Below are 17,798 nucleotides of genomic sequence, written 5' to 3'. Positions count from 1 at the left end.
TTAAATAAATAAGTACTGCAATTCATTCATTAATCAAGAATGAAGGAACTTTTCATTGGCATCTTTCTACCAAACAAAACACTTCAAACTAATTATATTTACATAGGCAACAAAGAGTGTAATTAGCCTAGTCAGGTAAAGAGATGTGTATGATACAAATTACTAGTAAGCAAAGGTTACTTGCTACTAAAAATGACTCCAATCTAAAGACAATTTGGTTTCCCAATCTCTAAGGCCACTGTCAATATTCACAAATAAAGATATGTGCAGGCTACTCATCTTTTTCAGAAGGTATATTAAATAATGGATTGAAGAGCTATGAAGGGAAAGCAATCCCTAAATGTGAAAATCCTGTGTAAGCTGAACTCAGGAAAACAGATTTCAATGGGCTAAATGACCAAAACACAAGAGGCTATGAAGAGATACTGTAAACAATTATAAATTGACAGTTCTACATGAGATATTTTACAATCTATACTATAAAGTGAATGTGTTTTATCCACTGGCAGGAGGTATTACTATAATTAGCTAAAAAAACATTGAAATATGCAGATGTTTTAAGGACTCACTCTGCTTCACAGGTGAAACAATGTGTAGGAACCACTTGGGTATGAAGATAAGTGGTTAGCAACAACAATGCTGAGGAATACCAAGTTAACAAGTACTTGCACATTACTTACAGAAACTCATTTTGAACATTTTGACTCTGACACTAGTTGATCCAGTGAAGCAGAATTTAGATCTAAACTTTTGGTTTTACCCATTTGACACTGAACTCATCAAATAAATTTCATCATTGTAGCCTTGTTTTCCCCGGACCTTACTATAATACTTCCACACAAATGTGCAGAATTGCCTTGCAATCTTTCTGTGACCTATAAAAATCTTTCAAGTAGAAGCTGAAATATACTACATCATCTCGGGGGGGGGGGGAGGGATAAAAGCACACAAAAGAATCAGAGTAACTTGAATTTAAAACAGATATTTCAACATTAGATTTTTGTTTTCATAATTTTCATCACTGAAAATTAGGCCAACAGGCTTTTTCTTGGTTATCTAAGATTAGATTTCCTACCACCATGTTGAACACTTACATCAAGCCAAAAAGGTTCCCACACAATGTTTAACAGTCCCAAGATTTACTTACGACAGTGGTAGCCGGCAGGAAAAGAGGCAGGAGAGAGGGGCAGGAAGGGAAACAGAAAAAGGGAAGGAAGGGAAAAAGAAGGAAGGAAAGAGAAGGAGGCAAGGAAAGAGAGGGAAAGGGTGAAAATAAAATAATTTTTAAGAAAAAAAAAAAACTCCATGAATGGCAGCTATCTGGCAGAGTGGTGTGGCCCCATGCATTCTGGGAGCACATGCCCATTAGTATTATGGGTTTTCAAGAAATGCCAATAATAGGGGCTGGGCATATGGCCCAGTGGTAGAATGCTTGCATGCATACATGAAGCCCTGGGTTCAATTCCTCAGCACCATATATATATAGAAAAAGCCAGAAGTGGCTCTGTGGCTCAAGAGGTAGACTGCTTACCTTGAGCAGAAAGAAGCCAGGGACAGTGCTCTGGCCCTGAGTTCAAGCCCCAGGACTGGCTAAATAAATAAATAAGAAATGCCAATAATAAATAACAAGAGCACAGTTGTACTGGTGTACATCCCATTGAAAGATGTGGAAGGGATAATTGCATATTTACTTTTTGGCTTCGTGTCAAACAATTCTGGATGCTAACTCCTTGACATGGCTAGACTTCTAAAGTAGTAGGTGGGAGTGAGTGTAGTATGGGATCTTAACCACAGCTTCTTAAGAAAAAAAAATGCACCCTAAAGCACTGTGCAAAATGCCTTATTATCACCAGGAGCCATTCTAAATTATAAGCCATGTAATTAGAAAATTTGCTCCATAGGAGTTGGGGGACCTTGTGGTAACTTACCCACAAAAAAATAAAGAATCTATCGTTGTCCTAAAAGATGCTTACCTACTAATATCTGACTGATGCTCATTTTTTAAGTAAGCATTTACTTACTCAGCGTCATAAAAATATGCTGTCAAGGAAAAATAAATCCATCTAAAAAAATAAGCAAATTTCAAAAATCATGATTTGACTTTTGTATTGTAAATTGCTGAAAAATGACTATTTACTGAGCACTTACTATATTCCAGGGAGTATTCTAAGTGTTTTAGATAAATTTTTCTATGTAATTATCTACCACAATAAATCTGTGGGATAGATAATTCCTATCATCCTCTTAATAGACCAAGAGACTAAAATACTGTGTAACAGACCTTTTAATAAAATATCCTAATAGCAATTAGCATGTCTATGCTTTCTATGTAGTTATGAACATAAAAGACTGCATGCTCATGAGACTTGGACAGCAGTCCAATTTACTAATGGAGATACGTTCAATCCTATTTGTATAATTTGGTAGGTTCCATTCTCAATTTATCTTGTAGTCACACTGTGGGTGTCAGATAACTGCCTTTGCAGATAGAGCAGAGCCTTCCAGGTCATGCTAAATGCACACAATAGCACATGCATCTTCAAACCCTGCAGAGGTTAGTTTTCACCTAATTTTGTTATTTCAATACTTTAAAAATAATTCCTACTCTGGCTATGAAGTATATATGTGTTGTTTACTTATTTAAAAAAATCTCTCCTGTTTTAAGGGCAATGATGAAAGGTCAGGCTGAGAAGAAATGTTTCAAAATGATTTATAAACATACTGCACAGAAATACTTCTCACTAGAAGAAGGGAAAGTTAATCAAGGTCATAGCAGGCTATAGGAAATCTACCCTATTATTTACAAACAACAGTTAAACATAACAAATTCCCCAAGAAAGACAAAGTCCTTCTCTGTTAGGCAGAGTAATTTTTTTAAAAAAGCAACTATATATATTAGTTTAAAACTAAACATAAGAAGAAACCCTTTTCCAATTAAATTGCAATTCTCCTTAGAAGTGTCACTATCTTAGTTTTCCTTCAAGTGCTACAACCAGCTCAGTTCTATCACATCATCAATTAGTGCAGGTTTTCTCAAAACAAAGGTATATGGATACTTCCTCTTATTTAAAAAATGTAGAGAGACACAGAATGTTATTTCATGGTGTAAGGAGGTGCTGAAAGGGACGACCAAGAATCCTTCAGCTAAAGGAAGCAAGCATTTCCTCCACCACTGAGAAGCTGTTATAAGATATCTCAATCATTCAATCTGATAAAAAGGAGAAAAAAAATAGAGGTACACCAAAGGGTCCAATAATCAGCTTTTGAAAGCACCCATTTCCTTCGCACTTGAATAAAGGTGTGTCTGGACTTGGATAGTTTGCTTTCAACTCTCTGAAGTAATTCTTAAGGTCCTGTTAAAGAGAGTCCAGGGAGAACTAGGAAGGGGCTTGGTCTCCTCTTGTTCTTTTTACTCTCTTCCCCTTCCCTCCCTCCCTTTCTCCTTACTTTTTCTTTCCTTCCTTCCCCTCTTTTTCTTTCTTTTCCTCCTTCCTTCTGCCCTTCCCTCCCTTCCTTTGCCTTCCCTTCCCCTTCCTTCCTTCTTTCTTCTGTTCTGCCAAGGGCACGGGATTCCCTTGGCTCAGAAGCCAAGCATCTTGAGAATAATGAAAGGAACAGGTAGGTGGAGGAAAGTAATTCTTCACGTTGATCATGTGAAGTAATAAGATGCCAAGCAACCTCCATAAGGCAGATTACCATTACTTGTACTGTCTATTACTCATTTTCCAGGACACCAGAACCCAACTCCAACTTGGCTCAATAGCCTCCTTCACAGCATTCATCACAGATTATAATTCTATGTTTGGGTACATGCTTGATTAATGCCTTTAGCTTCCTTGTTTCTCTCTAGAGCACTACCTAGGCTTATAACAAGTGTTGAGCCAAACAGAAGTGTCATTAACAAACCTTAAAGCAAGAATTTTGAAAGAACGACCAACAAATAGATCTTGTAGAACAGGAAGCATTATGAGACATATGACAGATCCTTTCTCTGCACAGGTTAATGCAAAGATCAAGATACAATCATCAGGGCTGGGGATATGGCCTAGTGGCAAGAGTGCTTGCCTCTTATACATGAGGCCCTGGGTTCGATTCCCCAGCACCACATATACAGAAAACGGCCAGAAGCAGCGCTGTGGCTCAAGTGGCAGAGTGCTAGCCTTGAGCGGGAAGAAGCCAGGGACAGTGCTCAGGCCCTGAGCCCAAGGCCCACGACTGGCCAAAAAAAAAAAAAAAAAAAAAAAAAAAAGATACAATCATCAATGTTCAATTGCCTGCCTTATAATCTATTGATTATAAGCCAGAAGCTCAAATCTGGACCATTAGCTTTTAATCACAAAGAAATATGAAATAGGAACATTAATACTTTAAAAATTTAGACACAAACGTGACAATCTCTACAGAGGGCTTTTTTTCTTGGATTAGGAAAAACTATGGCTCCCATTTATGGGGTCCACTTATGGAACATTATAGAGGTATATCTGTTTGCCTGTGTACTCTTTACTAACTCTGAAAATGTCTTTTTAAGTCAGAAATTGGGAGCTGGAATTTTTACAACATCTATAATGCTACACTGACAAGAAAATGAGGTATCTCTTCCCAACAAAACGTCTAAATCCAACCTGAGTCATCCCTCATTCATCTTCACAATAAGGTAAGCTATCTTACACTAAAGAAATCAAGTGCAAAAAGGCACCTTCATAATCATTTATTCCTCCTCCTTAATTATGAACAGGTAGGAGAATTCAGAAGCCATGAAATTAATTATTTTTTGAAAAAAAAACCTTTCTGTTCCATTATTCCGTGTAGAGAATGAATGATTAAATGCTACCAACTTTCAAGTTTTGCAATTCAGATGAAGACTTTCTGCTGGTATTTGTACCTAGCCTAATCAGACTTTATCACACAGTAGAATAGTCATCCCTTCATATTCATAAGATATTGATTCCAGGATCCACACGGATACCAAAATCTGAGATACTCAAGTGGCCTGCACAAAATGTCACCATATTTACAGTGTACATCTTCCAGTTATTTCATATCACTCCTAGTTTATAATACCTGTGCAATGGGAATGCTATGCCATTGCTGTTAAACTAAACTGTTTAGAAAATGATGGCAAAAGCAATGTCTGTACATTTTAATGCTCATGGGATATTTTTCCAGATATTTTTCATCCTTGGTTAGTTGAATTCATGGATGCAGAAACCACCAATATGAAAAGCTGACTGTCAACCAAGACTGAAATTACTGGAACACTAGCCATCCAAGAGGATCTGTATTCACAGGTACACACTCAGCAAGCTGCTCTTGGATTGAAATGTAATATCTGCAGAGCAGAGATACCAAATATACCCTTCATGCCTCATGATAATTATGATATATTTTACATAGGGCTATTTTTTTCTATACCTAACCCCCATATGTACACACTTACCTTACTGTGACACCAGGGCATCAGAATAGAATTGAACAATTTTGTCATCTGTCAAAATATGCTGAAATTTGTTATAAAGCTATCTCAGAGCTATCTCATACATCTTCCTTTAGCTGACTGCAATATGTACACTGTATTTTCTTCTTAATGTTCATGCCAGTTTCTTAACTCAGCAGTGCCCTGTCACAATGATGGCATGAAACTTAAGCAAACACTTACTTGCATCTATGTGTTCCCTTCTCCTGTCGACTGTGTATACTTAATTTAAAATATCATCCTGTATTAAATGACGGAAATATAGGGTACACTGCCTTAGGTCAGCAATCCTATTTGGTATACCTTAATCTCCAAACCATTGTCTACTTTCATGAGATACCAATTTGAGCAATTATTATTCAAGAGCAATACTCATCTGCAATTAGTTTTTGCCCTTTATGCCATGGGCTCAACCATTAACTAGTATACTCACCTTCTTCCTTCTTCTCCTCTTCTTCTTCTCTTTGGCTGCTTGGGCCTGCTTGTGCTCCCAAACCAGGTTGGTTAGATTGGCCACATACTCATCAGTCTGCTGTAAAAGGTAAGCTAAACGCCTGTCCTTCTTTTGGTCAATTAGTTTCCTATATCCCTCTTCATCTTCTGCCTGTTGAGGAAGAAAGAGAATGATGAGAGAAATGTACATGTTTGCTCAAAGGTCCATTTTATGCTCCTTCTTCCTGCTTGACAATCTCAACTTGGGTGGTGAGTTGGACAAACAGGATGCACCAGGTTACAAGGGTTATAATCTGGAGCTTAGGATAGGAAAAACATGCAGCTGTGATATACTCCAGACCCAGGACCCTGGTGTTCCCAGCAACATCAGTGAAGAGTCCTACTGTACATGTGGTATGGTTAGGCAGCACCTTTGGTCTTCAGTGTTGCTTTGATTGCACCAAAAAAATCATTTTAAAATTTGACAATCTCCTATCTGAAGTATATTTTTAATTTTATATTTTAGAAAAGTTAAAATATAATTTAAAAGCTCATGCCTATAATCTTAGCTACTCAGGAGGATGTCAGTTGAACCGAGGATTTCAGTTCAAAGCCTGCCTGAGCAGAAAAGTCCTGGTGAGACTCTTATCTTCAATTAACCACTTAGAAACTGGAAGTAGCACTGTGGCTCAAGTGACAGAGTGGTAACCTTGAGCACAAAGAGGCTTAGGGAGGGCACCCAGTTCAAACTCCAAAACTGACAAAAATAAAAATAAATGAAAAATATACCTATATAATTATAAGACCAATACCAAGCAACAAAAATTTATCATTGCTTTTGTCAAGAAGTATGCACCACTAGAATGTGACTCTCACAAGGGCGGGCCTTGTTTTGTTTGCTCCCTCACTACCTAGGAAAATCCTTTTTCCATGATTAAGCACTCAAAAAGCTTACTGTTGCAAAACAGGAAGAATCGTCCTGTACCCCATTGCTTTCAGGGGGAAGATTTTTCTAAGGGACAGTGTTGTTTATTGAGATTCCATCATACAGAAGTCTGTCAATACTGTTTTCTCATGATTTAGGATGATCAAAGTTTTACCAAATAAACAACAAATGCAAAATTTAAAAAAAAATTCATCCTGTTTCACTGCTACCTTTCCAACCACATCCTTATCCAGTTACAATCTGGACTGTCTTGAAACAAATTCCAAATGACCTAATGTCCTTTCATTCATGACTATTTTCATAAGACAAGGACCCAAGTGAGCTTTTAGTAAGTCATTTTTATACTTAATAACAACTTCTTTTTGACACTGAAAACACTGTGACTGATAGGAACGGGCAAATGTAGAGGACTTGTATCAAACAGGCAAATGTAGAGGACTTGTATCAGAGATCTTCCCTGAGTTACCAGCCTTGGTAGCTGGAAACAAGTATGTAGCACTGATGTCCGGTACTACAAAGGATAAAACAGACACAAGAATTCCACTCCCACCTCTCATTGTGCAGCATATGAGATTAAATAAAATAGAACCCTGGTGTTCTCTGCACCGTTTCAAGAAAAGTAATTTTTATACATTGCCCAAAAGGACACCCCAAAATACTCTTGTCATGTGTTGCCTGGATGAAAGAGAATGCTTGCAACATCTTTAAGAGGCAACTCCATCACTGGAAAGCTTAGGTATGCTGCCGTAGGACGTCACTCTAGCACACTTTCCCGGGTGACAGTAGCTTCTTCACTCAGCCTATCTGCTGTCTGCCCCGTGAATGAGCGTGAACTTCAAATGCTATTATAACTCTAATTGCTTTTGGTTATGGTTGATCTCACTTGAAGAAAGAGTGATAAAAAAAAACCTTCAGTTTTTCTATTATCTGTATATTCCATCATTTAATTGCAAAAATTAATGATTTGCAAATGCTTAATCATTAGTGTCAAACCAATCTGTTACTGAAGTTCTAATACAGTTTCACTTCAGTTGAATCAGACAAATTTGACTGCTGACTGCTCCAATTACTATAAAATGGTCTCCTTCACTGGTAAGAAATCTCTTAGACAGTTCCTTCCCTTCCCCAAATGGAGAGGGAGGCAGATAAAGTGGTAAGATTTAAGAATACCTAAAAACACAGTCTTCAGAAACACAATGTTCACTCTGTGGAATCCAAGAAAAAGGGGGGGGGCAAGAAAGATGGTATCACTAGAATTCTCCAGGGACATAATTATGACTGAGGCTTTATCTCCTCTCATTCAGAAATGATGTCCCAGACAGATCTGTGCATCTCCTGTCATCAGTGCAGATCATTCACTTTTCTAAAATCTACAATGTCCTGTTTAATGCCTCAAATAAAGTCCTGTGGCCAGTAATATAAACCTGTCCCTCTGTGTTTATATAGCGATTAAAACCTAAGACTGCAAATGGAAGGATCCATGAGCAGCTTTTGAAAGGAATACTGCTACCACAGAAAAGGAGCCTCTCAAAATTAAGGTAAGAATCACTTTTTGTTCTGTTAGAGAATAATATCTGCCAGGGAGAAAGGAAGGAAGAAAGGGGAGGGGAAGGGGAAGGGGGAGGGGAGGAGGAAGGAGTAGGGGAGGAAGGGGAAGAGAGAGGAGAGGAGGGGAGGGGAGGGGAGGGGAGGGAAGTCAATACCAATATCTACTGTGTGGCTCATTCAAAGAACTTGATCACTCATATCAAAGAAGTCATATTTTACAAAAGAACTACATTTGCCATTCTTCCTGATCTGGTTAACAAATCCCCAATAAAGAAATAACAGCAAAGCTATGTCCTAGCACCCTAGGACATAGAAATACACTCATTAGGTGTGGCTCTGGATACAGATATTAAGACATTTGATAAGCAGCTTCCAGTTTCTCCTGCTGCCATAGTTCCCATTCTCAATGCAGCAGGACAGGAGCCGAGCATCTTTCTGCTCTCCTTTGGGGGCCTCTTACCATCAATCTCCGCATTCTCTCCTTTTCAATCCGTTCTGTCTCCTTCTTCTGCTCCCTTTCAGTGTTGGCATGCCAAGTTGCCACTGCTTTGGAAAGCTTCTGGATCTTGCCAGCCACAGAGCGATGGTATTCCTTAAAATCTTTTGCATGTTGCAAGATACTGTTCAGATATTCCTAAACGATACCCAAGAGGGAGGAAAGGACACTTAACTCACATTCCCCAAGGCTCAGGGAGACATCTGTTAGGGTTCAGGGACCTGATAAGACTCTGCATTTGAAGTGTGTATGAGCAATAGGGTTGATGGGAAAGAGGATCTCCTACATCTATGCTGTCACAAGCCTGGTGGACCAGGAGGGTGTAGTCACATGAAAATAGAAAGATCAAAGACTGAGAAAGACCTATGAAGGGGACATGAGGGCACACCAGTCATTCACATTAAAATAAGCCTGAGATATCTGGGTATTTCCCTGGAAAAAATCCTGCTACAGAAGTATCATTTCTAAACCTGGTGTGGTAGCTCCTAACTGTAATCCTAGCTAATCAAGAGGCTGAGATCTGAGGATCTCCATTTAATGCCAGCCCAGGCAGCTAAGTTCATCAGACTCTTTTCTCCAATTAACCACCAAAAAGCCAGAAGTGAAGCTGTGGTTCAAGTGGTAGAGGCCAGCCTTGAGCAACAAAGGTCATGCATAGCACCCAGGCTGGCCCTGAGTTCAAGCCCCAAGAACAGTACACATGCACAAAAAGGTAACACTTCTTCTGTGCTAATTTTAAATACTTTAGAACTGATGCAAACCAAGTTTTATACAAAGCATAGGTTGCCAAAAATGATTCATATCCACTTTTTAAATAATGGAGGAGAAATGTGTACTTCACTTACACTAAAAATCCTTCTTCATTGTTCAAAATGAAACTAAGGCATGAAATTAAGCACAAGAAATCATAACATATAGGGTTGTGACAAAACAACCAAAACCTTTCTTAAAGTATTTCTTAACTACAGGAAGGAATGTTCTAAAATATTTGTGCTTCTGAAACCTCCAGCCAGGCACTTTAAAGAGCCTGGGATACTATATTTATATGTGATATAAAAATAACTTTCTATGTTCTTTAAGTTGTCTCTCCCCAAGATTTTGCTCTAAGAAGCCCTGTTACCATCCACCCATTCAGCAGCTTTCTATGAGAGCATAAGTATGACACCTGTTATGGGCTGAAAGTGTCCTCCCAAAATTCCTTTGTCATAACCCCCACTATGATGGTATTCAGAAGTGGGATTTGTTCCCTTGTAAAGAGACCCCAGACAGTTTCCTTATCTATGAGAACACATGAGGGAAGGCTAACCTGGAAGAGAGCCTCATTAGTGCCTGATCATGCTGGTGTGCTTGTCTTGGACTTTAGCCTCCAGAATGGTGAGAAATAAATTTCTCTGGCTGATATGCCACTAAGCCTCTGGTATTCTGTCACAGTAGCCTTAAGTTACAATACTTGACTAAAATTCAAGAAATCCAAGGGGCTGGGAATATGGCCTAGTGGTAGAGTGCTTGCCTGGTACACATGAAGCCATGGGTTCAATTCCTCAGCACCACATATATAGAAAAAGCTAGAAGTAGCGCTATGGCTCAAGTGGTAGAGTACTAGAGAAACACATTTTCAACATGAAGACACTTAGAGATTCATATTTAAAAGAGACTCATTTAACATCCTAGCATTAATATCAGACTAAGCAGATGTCGGGGAAAATTTTGGAAATAAAGAGTAAGTAGTATTACATATTATGAACATTTTTCCTAGAAAAAAATCATTCTTTAAATTATTACTTCTTGGGGCTGGGAATATGGCCCAGTGGCAAGAGAGCTTGCCTCATATACATGAAGCCCTGGGTTCGATTCCCCAGCACCACATATATAGAAAACAGCCAGAGGTGGCGCTGTGGCTCAGGTGGTAGAGTGCTATCCTTGAGCAAAAGGAAGCCAGGGACAAAGCTAAGGCCCCAGAATTCAAGCTCCAGGACTGGAAAAAAAAAAAAAAAAGAAGAAGAAGAAAAGAAATCCAAGTTCTCACCTTGCTATTAAACCAATTAATTTCCTGATACTGGGCAGGTACCCCATTTGACTATCTTAGCCTGAATTTCAACCATATAAAATGATGTGACTAGACTAGTAAACTTCACAGAGTTTGTGTTTTGGGTTTTTTTGGCCTGTGATATCACTACCACCGGCAAGAGGACAAGTTTACAACCAGTCTGACCCTCTACAGTGACTCATGGGACACCCCTGTCCAGTTGAGGGTAAGCGAGGGCCCAAGTGTAAGGACCTGGTGTTTCTGCCGTCGCTTCCTCTCCTGCTCAATCTTCTGCTGCTTTTCCAGCTTCTCCGTCATGCGGGCTTCTCTCAGAGTCTGACGCTTGCTCCGTTTGTAAGCTTTGGAGTTGAGAGCCGTCTCCAGGGTGGTGTCTCTACGCATGCAGGCCACCACCTCCTGTCTCAGCTGTCAGGAGGAACATGGTTAGACAGCCTCCCAAACAGAAGCCAGTGCCTGAGCCCTGACCTTCTCTCCATGTGATAGAATGCAACAAGGACTCTACAGCAAAGTTACTCTGCTACTCCTTTATGAATAAATGAAAGGACTAACATCACGACAAATTTACATAGCATTTTCAAGGTTGGTATAAATTTTTGTTCCCCAAATAATTCAGATTGAAAAAAAAAAACATTTCCAGTATTCTAACAGTAACAAGGGGGGGTGGGAAGGGGAAAGGTAGATGTTGTCCTGGCTTTTAAATAAAATAATTCATTCTATTTTATTATTCAAAAGACACTAATTAGTTCATAAGATTTTCAAATTTTTATTTCCTTCTAAATGTCATACTAACAGTCTCTTGTGTTTAAAGATTACCTTTAATGATCATCTGCAAAAAAAGAATAAAAGAGTTACTTTTTCTATTCATGTTGGAGGCAGATACTTGAACAATGTGAATTCATAGTCTCTAATACATGATGGGAAATACTGATTTTGGCTGCCTCCCATTCCAATAATAATTTTTTTGCAGGATATTTAAATTTTACATTCTACTGAGGACTTATTTTAACTCACTTAATATAGTATTTTGTCCACATTTCATGTCATGTGGTAGTAGGGGTGGGAACCAGGGAGCACCCATTACAATAGTGATTCAATTGAATCTGAAAACAGCCTTAATTACAGTTAATATAATTGGGCAACTTTATAGAAAACAGCCTTTCCAACAAGAACAAAGAAAAAATAAGGAACCAGTACAAGTCTAGTATAATGAACTCAATTTCAATGAAGCTTATTTCAGAAAATATATATTGCTAATATAGATTGAACAACATTATATAAATCATTATTAATTCATATTTTTAAAAGTCACCTATAGGAAAGAAGTAAATGAAATTTGGGAGAATTTTTCTTTTTAAAAAAATATTTGATCTGAAATAAATTTCCTTTCACAAACATAATTTCCAAATAGCACCCAGCTACTACTGACACACTTCTGTGACATAGCAGTAGGTCAAAGGTATGTCCTTGTCCATATAACAAGAGCAAGTTCAAGTATGGTCTTATGATTTTAATCTCATCCTTCCCAGACCAAATCACACAATTCAATACTTTCCAAACTATGTTTATCCATTAATAATTCATTCTGCACACCCCAGAATTTAACAACAACAACAACAAAAAACAGTTGACTGACAAATTTTCCCTATCCCTTTGGCTTAAGTCATTCTGTGGTCTGAATCCACACAACAAAACTCAGCCAAGGGAAAATTACTACTACCTCATTCTACTAGTCTCCTACTGACTGAAAAGTTAGAAAATAGATTATTATACCAGCTTTTAATAAGTGACTATGAAGAACTATAACAAGCTGGACACTGGTGGCTCCTGGCTATAATCCTAGCTACTTAGGAGGCTGAGATCTTAGGACTGAAGTTCAAAGCCAGACCTGAGCTAGAGACTTTCATCTCCAATTAACCAGTAAAAAAAAAGCTAGACTGAAGAGGTGGCTCAAGTGGTAGAACAACAGCTGTCAAGAAAAAAACAAAGCTGAGCAAGAGCACAAGGCCCTCAAAACACAAGAAAACAGGTAACTCACTGATTAGTTGCTATGTGGGTTTAATGTGACTGAACAAAGTTAAGTTTTAGTGAATAACTGAGTTACAAGAAATTATTTTTATGTGTTTCTATAAATGATGAGCTATTAAGTTGGCAGAATGGCTCTTTGTTAAAATTATTTCCACATTCATGGCTAGTATTTTGCATTTGTACTTTATCAAGAAGTTGTTTTTTTTTTTGGGGGGGGGGGCAGTCCTGGGGCTTGGACTCAGGGCCTGAGCACTGTCCCTGGCTTCTTTTTGCTTAAGGCTAGCACTCTGCCACTTGAGCCACAGCGCCACTTCTGGCCGTTTTCTATATATGTGGTGCTGGGGAATCAAACCCAGGGCCTCATGTGTAGGAGGCAAGCACTCTTGCCACTAGGCCATATCCCCAGCCCTATCAAGAAGTTTTGATCAACTAACTTCTTGTCTGCCTTTGAGACATAAAGGCAAACTTAAGACTTCCCAATATGTTCTCAAGGTTTTTCATCCAAACACAGTAACTCTGCCATAGTATAGGAGGAGACAAAAATGTCTCTGATGTATCAAAGGGAAAAAGAGTATTGAGAAATTCATTCTCATTACCTTTTGCTATGTGTTGTTGCTCTAAAAGACATGTTATTTTTACCAAGTTTCTATCTTTATAACAGTACCCAACTGACCTTAGGAAACTTGCAGATCATACTTCAGGAACCATTACATCTACTTCCTATCCTAGGTGTACCAGGACAAAGTATTACCTGACGCTGGAAATTGAGTAACCGAAGGGCTTTCAGTTCCACAGTTGCTTTGGTTCGTAAATCTGGTGGCAGAGAGCCAGGTAGATTTTCCAGTTCTTGTATCCTATGAGCTATGCGAGCCTGAAGTCTAAAAAGAAATAATAAAATAGGATGGAAATATGCGTTACTATTTTAATTATCAATGACTGGCAATTGGTTAGAGTTTAAGTTCATGGCAAAACACCTTCTAGATACTGTCAGTCCACTTCTGACACCTAACAACATTTTTCTGATGCTCAACAGAGAAAAGCTTCCTTTGAATAAATGTGTCCAGTTCCTACGTATTACTTAATGATCTGACTTTCTGTATGACTTCTCTCTATCACCCAGAAAGAAGGCTCAGGCTACATCTAGGAGGAAAGTCAAATGTCCTCACTCACTCTTAATGGACAGAGGAAATGAGAGACAGAAAAGTTTGACTTGTTCCCTAACTCACAGTCAGCTAGAATGTAGAGTTGAGTTTTTTAACTACCAGTTTTGTCCTAAGGCAGCCAGGACACTTGCCCTCCTTGACAAGATAATGATGAGGAGAGCAGCTACAGCAGAGTAGGCAAGAGCAATTTTAGCAACTGAAGCCACAGAAGTCAGCCAACCCAAGACAATCAGAGAGGGACCTGCCAACCACCGCCACTTCCTCAGAGCAAAGTGCTTGCTTGAGAAAAAGAAGTAAATTAGGCCCTCTCAAAAATCAGAGGCAGTAGTAAATAGCAGTGAAAATCTACAAGTTTCTAGAAAAGGATGCTAGGGAGTCTCACTTCTGATGCTATCCAAAATGTAACTCCAGGTACTTCCCCAGAACAAAGATATCTATCATCATTCATTTGGGACACTATCATTGTTACACATGTAGGCTAGTGTTAAGTCCTATACTTATAAAGAATTATATTCCATTCAAATGTCGTTCAAATCTATTTTTAGATAGGCCTCCCTTAAATTTGAGATAAAATATGTGGGGCTGGGAGAGATGAGAGAGACAATGTAAGGGGTGATAGCAATCAAGATGCAACGTACTCATAAACTGATATGTCAAATTGAGACCTCTTCATGCAACTACTTAGGGAGATACTGAATTTTTTTTTAATCTGGAAATTGATTTCAACAAATGAATACTATTAAAAGAGGTAATGAGTTGTCCTAGTAAATATTAACTTCACTAAATACATTTAACGCATTATTTTATCTCTTTCTCACACACACATACATGCACATTCTACAAGGTAAATACTATAATGGTATTATTGTTCTGAGCTAGTAAAAGAAGACAAAATGAAACTGTCTTTGCTCGATACTGAAACTACTGTACTAGGATAGCAGATCACCAAAATATACTTTCAGAGAGCTTATCTAGACCTAAGTAAAAAAAAGTTGGGGGTTAAGAATTGTGTTACAAATTAATATTATCTTAACATTTCATTCAGCCCAAATATCAAAGTAAGTGCTTGTTTAATATCCACAGTTATTTGACTTAAAGAGAAATGAAATACTTTTCCAAAAACATAAAAGTGATTTGTAGGGAAATGATTCCTTTTTCACTGACTTTACTGAAAATAATATACCCGGTAGGTTTCTGCTTTATTTGGTACTGATTTATTGAGTAATCTACTGAATCACATTAGCTTATTACCATGTGTTAATATTATCAGTGCCACTGTGTAATTATTTTACTTAAGCATATCAGTACAAATAACAGCACTCTCAAGTGGCCTCACTATCAACAACCATAATGTACATTCACAATTTTGCTCTTTTGCAAAAATCATCCAAACTCTCTCAAACTATTTTCACATTCTTTTTACAAGTGGTAGTCATGGGCTTACTATTGTGGCTTATAAATTTCATTATATGAAACAAAACACCTACACTTCATTTATCTAGTTCATTTTCTTAACCATCCACCTAGCATCTAGCCCCAAGTCTTCAAAGATAGTGATAGATAACTTCTTAACACTGAGAACATTAAGAGAAAAATCCACAAAATTAAACTGAAAGAGTTTTCATAGATTAAGACTATACTATTGGGTGTCCAGTAGTTCACCTCTGTAATCCTAGTTATTCTGGAGGCTGAGATCTGTGGATTTTAGTTTAAAGCCAGTCCAGCCAGTCCATCAGTCCATGAGACCAAAAAGCTGGAAATGAAGCTGTGGTTCAAGTGTTAGAGCACTAGCCTTCATACAAAAACTCAGGGACAGTGCCCAGACCCAGAGTTCAAGCTTCAAGACTGGCACACACTCTCCTGTGTACACACACACACACACACACACACACACACACACACACACGACCATACAAAAGAACATTAAAGATTACAGTAAAGTGAGATGGTATAGCCAAAAATTTGGCTGTTCTATTTTCTTGTGGCAGACCTTTTTCACTTGAGCACAAACTACCCCTGTGAACTCTGGTTCATTCTCTGATAAAGTGAGCCAGTTGCTAAATTAGAAGAAGAGTGCTTTTGTGTTAATCTTCCAAAAGACTATGAAGGTAGGGATGCATAAATAACCATGGGACACCTGGGCTGACAGAGCTCAGATTAAACCACGTTTCAAGGGTGGGAAAGTAAGAGTGAAGGGAGAAGCAAGGAGGTGGAGAGTGGGGGCTGGCAGTGGTGGGGTGCCTGGAGCATTGGGGCCAGTGGGAGCTAGGGAAGCACTTTTCCCTGTAATGACTGCTTTTCCAAAGGGCCAGTCATTTGTTAGTCTCAGAGTTTCCAACACAAAAGGATCTCTCTTTTATGAAAGGGAGGCAAAAAGTACAAAGTGCAAACTCTTAGAGAAGAGAAAAGGTAGATTTCACAGTAAAATGATACACATTCAATACACCCTATAGGGGGTGGTAGTAAAGGTGCAGGAGGGACTTCTTTAACATAGAAAATTATATCTTTGTTGTTGTTCTTAATAGGAATCTTCATTTTAAATAATGCTCCTCTCCAGACAATTTCATCTTCCCATCAATGGGATTCAGCGGGTAGTCCGATAAAGAGATTCAGGATTCTAAACTTCCCGAAACAACAGCAAGATGTAATACTGCTTGCCTGCAGGAGACTCATTTAGTGTCCTCACGAGTACAGAAAATTGAGGCAGAATTAGGTCACTCAGGTTTTTCATACAGATTGAACAGTAAATCAAGAGGGGTTACTGTTCTGGGAAGAAAAAGAGTTCCATTAAAGGCAACAGATATTTGTTCAGGTCCAGAGGAGAAGTTTATGATTCCTGTAGGAGAGTTATTTGAACAGAAAATGACACTGGTACATTTTGTTCCTTCACAGAGCTGAGTGACACTTTAAAGAGAGAGGGAGAGAGAGGGAGAGAGAAAGAGAGAGAGAGAGAGAGAGAGAGAAAGAGAGAAAGAACTAACCTGTGTGACTTTTGGTAACTCTGGGGCCCATAGTAGCTGCTAGTAATTTTTTGAGAAAGAATTTTTAGGGTTTCAATGGAGATAAAGACAAAAAAAAAAGCCACAGGTAAGAAAACCATGCTTGCTTCCCCAGATCTACTTTCACACTAAATTCTGACTTGATTCCCATGAGGGCTGATGTAATTCAAAGATGTCCTTCCCACACAAACCTCTTCAAATGTCAAATACAGCCTCCATGAAAGCATTCATGGAATTGGTTTACATGCCAATTTGAGAACTCTTGTACTTTAGATCAGACCTCTGACTCTAAATGAAAAGAAATGACATTGGGTATATTATCTGGGTGCAAAAAAAGAAAGAAAAATCAGCATGGGCAAGGGGAGTGGGAAGCATCATGTCCAAATCATTCTGACACTTAGGAGAGAGAAAAGCAATAAAGTTCCATCAACAAAGAAAGATGCTGTTTGTTACCTATAATTCATGCCTATAATCCTAGCTACTCAGGAGGCTGAGATTTGAGAATCAAAGTTTAGAAGCCAACTAACTCAAACAAAGCTGAGAAATTAACCAGCCAAAAGACAGAGATGGAGGTGTTGCTCAAGGGGTAGAGCACTTGTCTTGAGTAAAGAAGTGTGTTGGGCGAGGGGGTGGGGGGAGGCAGGGAGAATGCAAAGCCCCAAGTTCAAA

General features: G+C 38.5%; 1 protein-coding gene across 5 annotated transcripts in view; it reads right to left on the bottom strand.

Annotated features, from left to right (window-relative positions):
- Smarca2 (SWI/SNF related, matrix associated, actin dependent regulator of chromatin, subfamily a, member 2) overlaps positions 1–17,798 on the bottom strand; it is a 171,687-nt gene that overhangs the window by 116,126 nt on the left and 37,763 nt on the right. For all 5 annotated transcript variants that reach the window (XM_048347869.1, XM_048354923.1, XM_048362341.1 and 2 more), the window contains exons 6-9: positions 13,719–13,845; positions 11,174–11,347; positions 8,860–9,033; positions 5,907–6,077 (exon numbers count right to left, since the gene is read on the bottom strand). In XM_048347869.1, the coding sequence (XP_048203826.1) occupies positions 5,907–6,077; positions 8,860–9,033; positions 11,174–11,347; positions 13,719–13,845 (646 nt within the window). The remainder of the gene's footprint in view (positions 1–5,906; positions 6,078–8,859; positions 9,034–11,173; positions 11,348–13,718; positions 13,846–17,798) is intronic.

The sequence above is a fragment of the Perognathus longimembris genome, chromosome 1 (genome assembly GCF_023159225.1).
Source record: "Perognathus longimembris pacificus isolate PPM17 chromosome 1, ASM2315922v1, whole genome shotgun sequence".
Classification (NCBI taxonomy): domain Eukaryota; kingdom Metazoa; phylum Chordata; class Mammalia; order Rodentia; family Heteromyidae; genus Perognathus; species Perognathus longimembris.
This window is presented reverse-complemented; position numbering and strand designations above follow the sequence as displayed.